The 14,083-nt window shown below is 39.1% G+C and overlaps 1 protein-coding gene across 1 annotated transcript in view; it reads left to right on the top strand.

The window, feature by feature from the left end:
• LOC115427402 (zeta-sarcoglycan) overlaps window positions 1-8,042 on the top strand; it is a 737,662-nt gene extending 729,620 nt beyond the window's left edge. Inside the window, exon 8 of the mRNA XM_030145943.1 lies at window positions 6,562-8,042. Within this exon, the coding sequence (XP_030001803.1) occupies window positions 6,562-6,768 (207 nt within the window). The 3' untranslated portion in view covers window positions 6,769-8,042. The remainder of the gene's footprint in view (window positions 1-6,561) is intronic.
• Window positions 8,043-14,083: the final 6,041 nt, after the last annotated feature.

The raw sequence follows: 14,083 nt of genomic DNA, 5'->3' as shown, positions 1-14,083 counted from the left end.
GTGATTACCCATCATGCCTATTGCCTACAGTACAAGTCTCTGGGGGCAGTGTTATGATCTAGGGTTGATTCTGTTGGCCAGGTCTAGGTTTACAGGGTTATGGCTCCAAAAAATGACATCAACTGACTACCAGAATACAGGAGGTCCTCGGGTTACGAACGAGTTCCATTCCTACGCTGGCGACGTAACCCGAATTTCCGCGTAAGTCGGAATTAACCCTTTAATACCCCCTAAATCTCTAAACAAATATCCAAATGCACGTATTATGGGCTTTGTCCTTAATAATGGTCACCACGGTCGACCGACTGAAGCCTAAGGCTTTACCAATGTTCGTCGGCGTCTCGCCTTTCTCCGACCTTTTGATGATATCCAGCTTCGTTTCCATCGTAATGGCTTTCCTTTTGGCTGGACCAGCATCACTAGAAGATCCTGCTTTCTATTTTGGGGCCATGATGTGAAAAAGGAGGGTGAAAAGGGCGAGGATACCGAGAAAATTACGGAGCACAAACACAGACACTCTAGACTCAGGCGTCGTAAAGTCGAAACAGCGTAGGTCGAGTACCGCGTAACCCGAGGACCTCCTGTATACTGAATGACCAGGTTTGTACATCAGTGGATTTTTTTGTTCTTTCCTGATGACACAGACATATCCCAAAATGACAATGCCGGGATTCATCAGACTCAGATGGTGAAAGGATGGTTCACAGAGCATGAAACATCATTTTCACACATGGATTGGCCACCACAGAGTCCAGACCTGACTGGAAATCTTTGGGACTTTGCTGGCACTTCCGTTAACAGTACCAGAGTTTCACCAAAACAAAAAGCACTGAATTATGTGACGTTTATTGTGACATTGCATATGCAATATGGGTGCAGTGGTTAGCACTCGTGCCTCACAGCAAGAAGGTCCTGGGTTCGATTCCAACACCAGTCGACGGGGGGTGGGACCTTTCTGTGTGGAGTTTGCATGTTCTCCCCGTGTCTGCGTGGGTTCTTTCCAGGTACTCCGGCTTCCTCCCACCATCCAAAGACATGCACTAATAGGTTAATTGGTTAATCTAAATTGCCCATAGGTGTGAATGTGAGAGTGATTGTTTGTCTCTATATGTTCAGCCCTGCGATGAACTGGCGACTTGTCCAGGGTGTACCCCGCCTTCGCCCCTATGTAGCTGAGATAGGCTCCAAGCGACCCCCGTGACCCTAGTGAGGATAAAGCGGGTTCAGAAAATGAATGAATGAATGAATAAATGGCATTAATAGTTCACTGCAAATGCATTCTGTAAAGAAAGCAAAGGTCCAATGGTATTTTAATACTTTTTAATAACTTTCATATTTTTACCCTCGGCCACACTGGATGGAGGGTATTGTCATCAGTTGGTCATGTTTGTCTGTCCATGTATGTGCAAAAACTTTAGTATGCAGCACTGGTTCTCAACTGCAGGAGGGGGGGGCAAGATAGTCAATAACAATGATAAGGTGAGGGGAGGTCACTTTCACTTTCCCACAGCTTTATCGACACGTTCTCCACATACAGGTCCATCACGTTACTTGTACAATTATGTATTGAGGTCCGGATTGAGGTCTATGAGCAGATGGGGGTGGGTGGTGAGATTGGGAGGGGGGGTGCCAAAACTTTGGCGTGGACTAAAGGCCGAGGGTTTTCAAGTGTTATGTTTGAAGGGCTGAAGATGTGAGCTGTATGCCTAGTTAGCTGTCAGATAAAAGTGTGATGGAACACGCATCTCTGTGAAGTTACCAACATTATGACACTGAAAATCAGATCCATTTACAAAAAGTCAAAACATAGCATACAGACTACAGTAATTATAAACTTATAAATGCAAGACTTTAATTCACGTCAACATTTTTTCAGTTAATGACCCTCAGGCAAGATATTGAAACAGCTAAACACTTCATCACTGATATATTTAAACCTAAAGGTCCCGGTATATTGGAAAGTGAAGGCTAATATTACGTGAGGGCTTGTTTGACTGACTGTTTGAAGATCTTATTGTGGGTTGTTAGGAATGATTTAATGTCGAAGTTTACCACAGTCTGTTTTAACTGCTTTGGTTTCCTGACTATCAGTCTTTATGGTGACTGCTAATAGATCTAGTGCTTTTAGCGGCACAGATATTTAAAGGCGACTTGAGCTGCACCTCTAGCCTGCTCTATCATGCAGAGTTGGAGACAGTGGGTATGTGCGTAGAAGTGGTATGTGTGGATGGATGGATGTTGTTTGTACAGATCGAGATGTGCCCCCGTCAGCCAATGTGAAATCATTAGTTATACTAATTGGTTCCTCACTGTTGGAGTATCTGAATCCCTTATTCCTCTTTTTTACTTTTACTTTCATTCATCTTATCTCCCTCTCTTTATGTCCCCCATTTCCCTCCAACTACTTCTGATTTGACATTTTCTCTCTGTCATCCTTCTCCTATTCTTTCATCTCACTCACTCTTATTCCCCCCTCTCTCATTTTTTTTTTTTTGTAATTTTTTTTTATTTTTGCACTCATAGCCATTTCCCACATACTTTTCCTCACACTTCCCCCATGTTCATTTCTAAAATGAAGATCATGAATAATGGGGGATTCAGATGTCTGCTGATATTATCATCTAGCCTTGGGATGTGAAATAGAGACAGAGAGTGAGCAGAGAAAAAGGGCAGTATTTCCTTGAACATTGATGATTGAAAAGTAAATAAATAAGTCAGCGATGCAGTCAATAGAAACCAAGATTGTATAATGATTCTCATTTGAAACCTTGAGATGGTGAGACGGGTGGACTGACAGAATGCTGGAAAAAGCAGTGGTCAGCATAGAAATAGAAGGAAAAAGGATAATGATGTGTGAGAGGATACAAGTGCGAAGCAGGTTGTTTAATAAAGAGGTAAGGAGTCTGGCTTGTTGAATATATTCACCTTTATGCTCTGAATAAGGGTGAATGTTTACATCAGGCTGTGGCAACGGTTACATCTGCTATCTGTGTGGTACTCATACAGAGCAATAGGAAGAACAACCTCTGAGCTCCACCTACACTTGAAGACTCTATATTTCCATCCATTTTTGACAACGACACAGTTCTTTTTATCTGCTTTTTCTTTTACAGGCATTTAGTTATTTTGATTCTACGACACACTTCCTCATGTGCACATGTTCCACCACAACAACTTCTCTCCTGATACTAGTTTGTAATTTCACCGTTGCAACTGTGCTCAGTGCCAACCAAGATCTAGACAAGCACTATAACTTATACTCCTATTCCAGAACAATAGTGGAGAATGCAGGACCTATTTACAGCACAGGCATTGGGATGGAGAAAGGTCGGGTTGTCATGTTCTGGTAGGGCTGTGCAATTAATCGAAATTCAATTACGATTTCGATTATTACACTCAACGATTACAACAATTATGTAATCGAGAAAAAATGATTATTAATTTGGAGTTGTTTTAATTCACGCACATGCAAGCTACCATGAGCTGCTGGGCCCCGCCCCCCTCTAAGCTACAGCTGCCAGCTAGCCGGCAGGTCCACCCCATGAAGAAAGTTGTACCTAGTGGTCTTGAAAAATGGCAGAAGAATCACAGCAGAAGCGCTTAGCAAACAAAAAAGACAAGTCAAATTCAATTGTATAGAATCACTTTGGGTTTGATGAAGAAGACGAAGAGCAAAAACACATCACGTGCAAAAAGTGTTTCATGTTTGTGTCCGCACTGACCGCTAACACAACAAACCTTTGTAACCATCTAAAGTTGAACCACCGCGACCTTTATGATAATCTGATGAAAAACCAAAACACAAAAAAACAACTCTGTCTACAACTTCATCCACAATGCAATCTTCAATCTCCGAATCTCTTTACGCCGCAATTCCCTACTCATCAACATCGGAAAGACAACAAAAGATAACAGAATCCATTGGCCATTACCTGGCCAAAGGTATGTGCTCCATTAATACTGCTGACAACTCAGGCTTCAGACAAATGGTGAATACACTGGACAAACGCTAGGTTTTGCCTTCAAGACATCATTTTACACCAGCTGCTACTACACTGAACATACTTGAATTTATAATTTGCACTTTGCGTGAGTTTTTTTTTTTTTTTTTAATTGCTACAGTTCTATGGCAAGTCTATAGCAGTTTAATTCCAGTGCACTATTTGTTTACAAAAGGAAACATACTTGAATTTACAGTATACGTATTTTGCATTCAAAGATTTTTTGTTTCGTACAAAAGTGAACATACTTTGTTTTAGGGTTTAAAAGCTTTATTTATGTTTAAAGAGTATATTTTACATTCTTTTACAAGAAAAAGAAATAAACAACTTTAAGGTTAACAAATAATCGTTTTTAATAATGGGGATTTCAATTATTGCTAAAATAATCGTGATTATTGTTTTTTTCTATAATTGAGCAGCCCTATGTTCCGGTGTTAATATTTTTCAGAAATATTAATCCTAACCCTGATCCTCATCCTAAAAATCCAAAATCTTAACCCCCTCTAATCAAAGGTGTGTACCCCATCTCTCCTTTACTGGAAAACATCCTTTAAGTCATACCCATTTTCCAATTAAATAGTGGAATCAGATGTATTCTCTATTCTGCTATCACAAACTGTTCACATTTAGTTACTTGCAACCTACAATTAGTGACAGACTTTAACCTTTAGTTTACTGACTAACCTTCTCCAGTTCTATCAAAGTGTTCCTGAGAGACTGACAAGAGGTCACACTGATTTTGACCTTCAGTCGCCAAAATATATTCACTTCGCCCTTAAAGTTGCGTATGACTTTCATCACCAATTTTTCATCAGATCTGTAAAACCTGAGTCATAGCCTAAGTATCATGAATCCATAAGCCTTTCCGTGATTATGTACCTGAATCTCTTCCCTCAAGGTGAACAATTTCAAAGTATACTCCACCATAAACACCCCATGTGTTTACAAACAGAGCCAGTAGGTTACTTGGGCATTTTCGGAAATTTGTCGCAATGTGCATCATGGGAAGTGAAGGTATTTTGTTTATGGTGGAGTGCACTTCGAAATTGTCCATCGTGAGGGAAGAGATTCAGGTGCGCAATCACAGAAACACTTACGGATTCCTGATACTTAGGCTATCACTCGGGTTTTACAGATTTGATGAAAAATTGAATGATTAAAGTCGTACACAGGTTTAAATCAACATGTACACTGAGGCCAAACCTTCTAAAATTCTGTAAAGTTGTTTCTGAAATATCGTACTTTGGACCGACTGGGAACTGACCAACCAACCTTCTCATACAAATGCTGTGGACGCATCTTAAAGAACTCTGTCTCAAAGAACTGGACAATTAATTTGTTTATCAGTTTAGACCTGAAGTAATGTGTTAAAACGCCAAAGTCACACAGCACAAGCAGACGAGCCGAGGGGCTTCTGTGATAGATTAGACTGACTGATTTTCTTTAGGCAGTCTGGTGGCTGCAAAGATCCCTTCGGGGCTTTAGTTCCCCATCAGAAACAGCCAATATTCTATTTATAGACTTGATTTTTCCCCCCCTCTGCATAGGTGTCTTGTCATTCTCTTTCCTGTACCTGAACAACACACCTCTCACATAGCCTTTATTTTTTTCTCTCGCTCCAAATAGCACAATGTCACATTGTTTTACCACAGTTATGTTACTTTCAAGAAGTAAAACTAAGTAATTCTGGTTTGCCATTTTCCCACTCCATTAGCTTTAGATGAAAGAAAAAATAAGTGTGGTTACTTGAGATAAACTCGACTGGGCACATGATCAGTACATCAATCAATCCACTGGCCTCCATAAAAAAGCAAACCCCTTGACCCTCCCTCTAGTGCAAACTAATTGAAATTCGTTCCAAGTTCCTTGAAGGTCCATTTGCATTGGAAATCATTTAAGAAAAATCTCTGTGCAAGTTTTCTCCAGCATTTTGACAAGAGATTAGAAACATTCAAGTCCAAGCACTGCAAAAATTACTAAAGAGGTTACGTGTCAAATTTATCTTCATGCTAGTGGATGTTGTTCTCTGTTTTAAAATATAATCACTTCCAATAAATTAAACTGCTTGACACACTAATTACATCAAATGATGTGATGAGTTGCTTGTATTTGTAAAATACTTATTGTAAAGTACTTATTGTCCCTTGTGCCACTCTTTTCCCATCTACTTTGTTTCCAGTCACTTATCTCCCATGATTCCTTTGTCTCTGCTCTCCAACTCACTCACTCCCACTTCACCTCCTCATCAAAAGAGATCCATTCAAAATAGAAATTCTCCATCTTCGTAGATTTTTATTGATGACAACCTCATCGGGCCAGAGAGAGTATAGTCATCGCCTACAGCAATGTGCTCTCTCTTTCTTTGAGCCCATAACCCTACTGTTTTAAACATTACTTTCTCCCCTTTCAGTATTATTTTAGGTGCTCAGTCATTGTGAGCACTATCCTCTATAGTAGTAACATTAAATTCTATCTGTTCAGTTTCATGTTCCATTTTTCTTTGTTCCCACACAGTCTTAGATTATTGTTTTCTGAAACCTCTCTTACTTTCTGTCCTCAGATCTTGTTAGATGCCAACACCATCAGGCTGGGCAACATTCCCCTCGGCAGTGCAGTTGACCCCCTGGAGGGGGCTCCAGCAGGTACCACCTACACCAAACAGACTGTATACGAGCTTTGCGCTTGCGCCAATGGCAAAGTCTACCTGTCTCCAGCTGAGAAAGGCTCTACATGCCAAACCACCAGTAACTTTTGTCTCTGGAGCTGAAAGTGGGAGGTGGACAGACACCTGGGACATATGGACTCATAGAGTTGAAGCTGATGCTAGCCAACAAACTGAATCAACATGGACTGCGGTATGGTGGGAAGCGAAAGCCAGCTAACAGACCGAATCAACATGGATTGTGGCGTGGCAGGAAGTTCAGGTCTGTCAACAATATGGATTAAAGCTTGGAAGGAAGCTAGTGCTCGCTAAAAGACCAAATCTTCATGGACAGTGCTTTCGTATGAGCCAATGCCTGCTGAAGGACTCGACCAATGTGGACTGCAGCTTGGCAACTTGCCAGCTCACCGACCAAATTATTCCTGGATTGGTCAGTAACGTATGCTAGTCAAGACAACAGATGAATTGGTGAAAAGCAAAACACTCGGTTAACTGGTGGCTATGATGTTTCGTCCATTCTTGGACATGACGAAGTGGCAACACTTCAGAGCTTTTGTTGTTGTTACTGTCATGACCGTTTCTGAACTGAGTACATATGGGAGTGAACTAACAGCAGCGAACTCTCCCACAATAAAAAATAAGTTGGTGTTCATATGACCAAAATGTCCTGGAAATTAATCATCTTGTTAGGATGAACAGATATGGTGTTGGATTGTGAAGTGTCCATCAGTGGCATGGACTAGGACTCTTCTGTGTCTGCCTCTGTCCATCTGTAAGGACTATGGTTTAGCCCTCTCAGTAACTAACAAATAAATCAGAAAATGTTTTAGTCTAGAGTGAAGCTAAGGCTAGCTAATGGACCAATCTATACCAGAAAGGCCTTCCCCCTCCTGCCCCCTCTAGTCTTTTATCCCTAACACTGACATTCAATCCCCTTGCATCAACTTAAACATAAACCTGACTGTCTTTGACCCCTTTTTCATAGGATAACTAATGCAAATCCCTTATGTGTTGTTCCTTAGCCACGCATTGCATTCATTCTAGTTTTCTTGCCCCATGTATTGTTTAGTTTTTCACATCATTTAATGAAACACACAAACACGTCTATTAATTTTCTGAAGGTCACACTACTTCTATTCTAAGTTTCTTTTCTTCATCAGAAAAGTTTTACTTATCTCATTCTACCCTATTCTTTTCCCCTTCACTGTCTTTATAATCCTTTATCTTTATATTTTCATCTCTCTGCTACTCTCTTTTATCCATTCTCCATGCTCTAGTTAGCTTTTTCTGTCTATGCACCTTTCCACCGGACTGATACAAGGAAAAAGAGACCGCATTCTCCGTTCAATTTTTTTTTTTTTTACCACTGATGCGGTTTGAAAAAAGACAAAACGATACTTAGAAAAGCTCCTTTTTCTACCTTTTTTTCACTGAACTGGTTAAAAACACCTTTACTTGCCATTGTAGTTCTATTAGATGCAAAGTTTTCACCCTCTCACAATCTGTCTGTTCACATGTCTCAAGAGATGCTCTATCTAGGATTTTTTTTTTTTTTTTGTCAGCAATGGAAAGCAAAGGAATTGAAAAGATGAGGAAATAGAGCCAAATTTAGTGCTATTTCAGCCATTTTGTGGTGTCGCGCCAGTCCTCCAGTGGGGCCGAAGCCCAACAGTCAGGCCAATTTGAGGTTTGTTATGGAGCGTCGCACATCTTAATTTTGTGTATTTGTTGCCTTTTTATAGCCTTTTTCGGACAGCCATTCTGATCCTCTTGCTTAGCTTATGCTCAGTCATGTCTTTGTCATTGAGTGACTTTTCTTTCCCTTTGCTTTTATTAGAGTATTTTTTACTTCTTTTTATTCTTTGCTACCCTCCCTTGCTCTGTATTTTCTGTCCAGCAATTCAGTTGACGTTAGCTTTCTTCTCCCTACTCATATGATAACACATCACATCACTGCAGTTATGTTTTTTTGTTTGTTTGTTTTTTTTAGTTATTTTCCGCTCTCCAGCCATCCCAAATTTAAATATCAGGATAAAAATAACCTCTGCCACCTTCGCTTTCACACATCCCCCTTTAAAACTTCTCCAACCTTAACAGGGAAAGTCAGAAAGGTCCAATGTATGACTACTGGGATAGTTTTTTTTTTTTTTCCTAATATTTTCTATCAGTCTCACATGGGAGATCAGCGTGAATGGATTTAACTGGATAACTCAGCACCCAACATCTGGATATCAGCAATCAATATGTGTGGCAGAACCCCTCCCACCACCGGAAGAAATTACGGAAGGATTTGCTTTTATGCGTACTGATTCACATGGATCAAGGCCCTGAGGCGTACTCTCCTTTTTTAAAACAAAGCGATACACAGGTGCCTTTGCTGCTGTTGGTAAAAGCACATCACAGTCTGAACATTCACACTACCCTCAGTGGACCCTTTGCAAGAGTCTCTGGACAAACTATTTATCAATCTACCTATCTATCTATTTAGTTTTATGTCTTTTCCTCCCCTTTTTTCCTGGTTTTGTAGAAACTTCAGTATATTCAGCTGGAAAAAAAAAAAAAAAGATTCAATCCTGGTTTAACATTTAATTTTCTGATGTGTTCCCTTATGGTTTTATTCTTGATAATAAAAAAAGCACAAATTATGCCATGTATATAACAATACCAATAAAATACAAAATAAAATAATATTGTTTTTAATGAGAATCTCTGGGGTTTTCAGTGTTGTGCAAACTGCAGCTTTGTCTTTGTTTCTTTCTATGGTAACAGTGTTTGAAATGGTTCCCCATATGATAAAAATAACCTGAATATCTAAGTTACAGGCAGCTACATCACATCACATGTTTTGATTTCAGTTCTTAATACTTCAGCACAGAAACGTGATTTAGTGTTTTAGAAGTAAAATTGTTTCATTCATGCCAATTTAACCCATAAAGACCCAGTGCTACTTTTGTGGCAGTTCCCAAATGAATTTTTCCTCTCTATTTAACCTTTCTTCAGTGATTTATCACCATTTATTGTAATATTATCCTCTTTATATTGGACTTTTTTCATGTAAATCATGTATTTTCCTATATTTAATTTACTGATCGTGTAGATGTCCATAAAAGCTCACATTAAAGTTGAGGGTTATTATATCAGAAACAGAGAAAACTGAAGAAAAAGTGACTTTTTCAGCAAAGATATCATTAACTGAACATAAACCAAGTGTCTCCATCCTCTGTCATTGGTCCAACTCCATGGGTTTAACTGGTGAATCAATGTTGTAGAAGATGACAGTGTTTTCACGTTCACTACGGAGCCTCTGAACGTCCAAATTGGTCATATCTAATGACCATGAAAAGATGACAAACTGTATTTTACCTGAATTAATTCAACGTACCACTCGCCAGTGACTGTTTGGGTCTTTATGGGTTAAATGAGTTAATTATTGATTGCAACAGTAATTTTACTACTGTTATGGGCAATGCAGTGGTATAATGGTTAACAATTCTGCCTCAGGTAGAAGGTTTGGTATTCAATTCACAATCAGTCTGATACCTGTTTCCTGTTCTGTCACTGCTGTGTGAGTTTCCTCCAGGTTTCCCACCATCAAACACAGGTTAATTATCCTGTCATTCCACTTGTCCAAAGTACTGATGAAGATCTGGAGTTGGTTCCAGAGTGCCTTCAATGGCTGCTCACTGCTCCTAATGTGCTAAGTGCTTATGGTAGTTGCTATGTGTCTATTAAGATGGGTAAAATGCAGAGACTGAATTTCTGAGGGGGATAATAATGTGTGTTAGCCTTGAACCTTAAAGTTTGCTCAAAGGCACATACAATACTATGCAAAAGTCTAAGGCCACTAGGTTCTGTATATATTTTTTAATTAAATGTTTCATTCAAAACAGTCTCACAACATATTACACAGGACATCGCTGATATAAAGTACACTTTTGTCTTTTTTTTTTTTTTTTTGGAAGAAAGGAAAAAAGGGTGTCAATATTGCTCCAAGAAAGAAAGAAAGAAAGAAAGAAGGAAAGAGATAATTTGTAAATCTTCGTTGCATGAATATTGTCATATCAATAGAGACTTTTCCAGTGTAACACAAAACAGAGGGGTAATTTGTGAAAAAGTCAATGCTTTTCATGGCCATCCTACTTTTGCAAAACAATAACATGAATAGTAATAAAGATAATAAACACACATATTTACATTTACTTACACGCACACCTGTTTATCTATAGGTTTGTTGTTTTAAGCAAAATTCTAATCCTCTGGAGTTTCACACCAGGTTGCATTCAACATGTCGAACTCCCCACATTGTTTAGGCTACTTTTCGTTAAGAGAACTTGAACTTGAGGTGACACTAAATAATGAGTATTGCCTCTATTTCAGATTTTTACATGTTTTTTTAATACTTTTAATACTGTGCACATATTTCCTGTATTTTCCTTGATAAAGACCGATAAACAAATATGAATACTCATCACATTCCTGCGAAAACAACACAGCCAAAGGTGGCCTAAGATTATTTTTCCAAAAATAGATTTCATATTTTTTATATATTTTGTATTGAATTTTCATTGCCACAAGAGAGGAAAGCATGAGAGGTGCTTATGACATCCATAGTTTAATTTGGTGCAAATTTTAAGAAATGCCAAAATTATCATCTTAATTCCATTGTAGGACAACAATGAGCCTATCATTAACATGTGAAAACTAAACCCTCTGAAGCAAACAAACAACTACCATACTGGCAGCTGAAATGTCATGTCTTTTCTCCAAAAAAAACAAAAAAAAAAAAACCACCTTAAATTGAAGCTATCTGACATTCAACACATAATTTTTTTTTTTTTTACGAAGATCATTTTTAGTCATTTCATTTAAGCCAGACATCATGACAACAGCCAGGCAATGCTAAAAACATGACATTGTGACCATCTAATTTCCAACTCATCACATACTATAGTGAAGAGAGGACGACAAATACACAAAGCCTGCACCACCATCTTCATATTTTCTCACAATCAATGAAATCCAGCAGTGAACAGGAGGCTGCATGCTCAGAGAACCTTGCAGCAAATAATACAAGAGATTGAACCAGCTAGTGAAGTGGAGGAGAACAACGAAGTCAGAATAGGAAGATGATGTGTAAATCAATTCTGAGGACAAAGTGAATTTGAAGAGAATGTGCAGCAGCCAGAGGCACAACTGAGTAAGGAGTGGTGCTCAGCGGAGTGGAGATGTCGGACAATAAATGACCAAGAATGACCAGAGAAAAAAAAAAAAGAAATCCAGACCCTTTTATATCGTCATAAAATATCCCATATATTTTTGATGACACATTGGACTTATTGTAATGTTTCTGGTACATTTGATAAATGTAGAAAATGGAAGGGTTGGGCAGTGACACGGGTATTGACAATAGTAGTTTAAGTATGTTTGAAATTACATTATGTAATTATATAAATAATATGGTGATAAAGCCAATGTTTTGTAAATAAAATAGCCTTTCAGTTTCTTTACTCACCAGGTAACACAGCAGTGTTCAGTAAAGTTCTTCCATGCGATCCTGAACCCAGCTGAAGCACAGCTGCTTTTGTGAAATACAGTAAAACAAAGGGTGAGAAAGTGATGGTGCAAACATCCACTGATCAGCCACAACATTAAAACCACTGACAAGCAAAGTGGTGTTAATGTTGATTATTTCATTCCAATGGGTCTTGTCAGTGGGTGGGATTTATTAGGCAGCAAGTGCACATTTTGTTGAAGTTAATGTGTTAGAAACAGCAAAATGGGCACGAGTATGGATCTGAGCAACTTGGACAAGAGAGAAATTGTGATAGGTCAAATCACAGGGTCAGAGCGTCTCCAGATTTAGTTGTTTACTCCCAGGGTAAAGTGGTTAATACCAACCAACAGTATCTAAAGAACAACTGGATCTCAACCAATCCAGCATCTATGGGAGTATAACATTATTAGCACCCGTTTACTATGGTGTAGGTTCCCCTTTTTCCACAAAAACAGCTCTGACCCAAGGCCTAGACTCCACCAGACCTCTGAAGGTGTGCTGTGGTATGTGGACCAAGACATTAGCAGCAGATCCCTGAAGTCCTGGAAGTAGAGGTGGACCTACATGGATCAGATTTATTTGTCCAACACCTCCAACAGATAATCAATAGTCCTAATATTGAGATGTCCTTCCTTAGTCCTTTTTTGGTCAGTACTAACCACCTCAGACCAGGAACACCCAACAAGACCTGCAGTTGTGGAGATGTTCCAACCCAGTCATTACTTTTACAATATGGACCTGGTCAAAGTCACTCAGTTCATTATGTTGAACATTTTGCTGCTTCAAACACATCAGCTTCAAGGAATAAATATTCACTTTTTGCCTAATACAGGGTTCCCACAGGGTCTTACAAATCAAATCTGCATTTAATACTTTAAAACAGTATTTAAAAGGTATTCAATTGGATATGGTACACTACCAGTCAAAAGTTTGGACTCAACTTCTCATTTAAATGGCATGAGATGGACCGTAGATGGCCAACAAGTGCTTAGCATCACTAGGAACTCCTTCAAGACTGTTGGAAACCATTTAAAGCAGGGGTGTCCAATCCTGGTCCTCAAGAGCGACTATCCTGCATGTTTTAGATCTATCCCTCTTCCAACACACCTGATTCAAATGATAAGCCTATCATCAAGCTCTGCGGAAGCCTGATAACGACCATCAGGTGTGGTGGAAGAGGGAAACATCTAAAGCATGCAGGATAGTAGCTCTCAAGGACCAGGACTGGACACCCCTGATTTAAGATGACTACCTCATGAAATTCATCGAGAAAATGCCAAGAATGTGCAAAGCAGTAATAAAAGCAAAATGTGGCTATTTTGAAGAGTCTAAAATATAAACCATGCTTTGAATTATGTCACACTTTTTTTAGCTACATAATTCCATATGTGTTCATGTATAGTTTTGATGCCTTCAGTGAGAATCTACAACATAAATAGTCATGAAAACAAAGAAAAACCAGGTCTGTCCAAACTTTTGACTGGTAGTGTAGGTCTTTAGTTATGCTGCCATAAACTTGTTCACTGTATTGTGTGTAAATGTGCCTGGGAAATGTCCAAGCTACAAAAATCGACCTCCGAACAATGTTTGGTTCTACCCCTACCCTGAAAGCAGAGGTTTTGTGGACTCTAAATACTTTAGCTAGCCATGTCCTACAATTCCAACGATAGCTGTTTAAAGGCATGTTCACTGATTCAGATATACAGGGGTTGGACAAAATAATGGAAACACCTTCACCTCAAGATGATAATGCCCCAATCCATACAGCTAGAATTGTTAAAGAATGGCATGAGGAACATTCTAATGAAGTTGAGCATCTCGTATGGCCGCCACAGTCCCCAGACCTCAACATTATTGAGCATTTAT

This window comes from Sphaeramia orbicularis, chromosome 1 (genome assembly GCF_902148855.1).
Source record: "Sphaeramia orbicularis chromosome 1, fSphaOr1.1, whole genome shotgun sequence".
Lineage (NCBI taxonomy): Eukaryota > Metazoa > Chordata > Actinopteri > Kurtiformes > Apogonidae > Sphaeramia > Sphaeramia orbicularis.
Note: the sequence above shows the minus strand (reverse complement) of the source record. Positions and strands in the feature narration are given on the sequence as shown.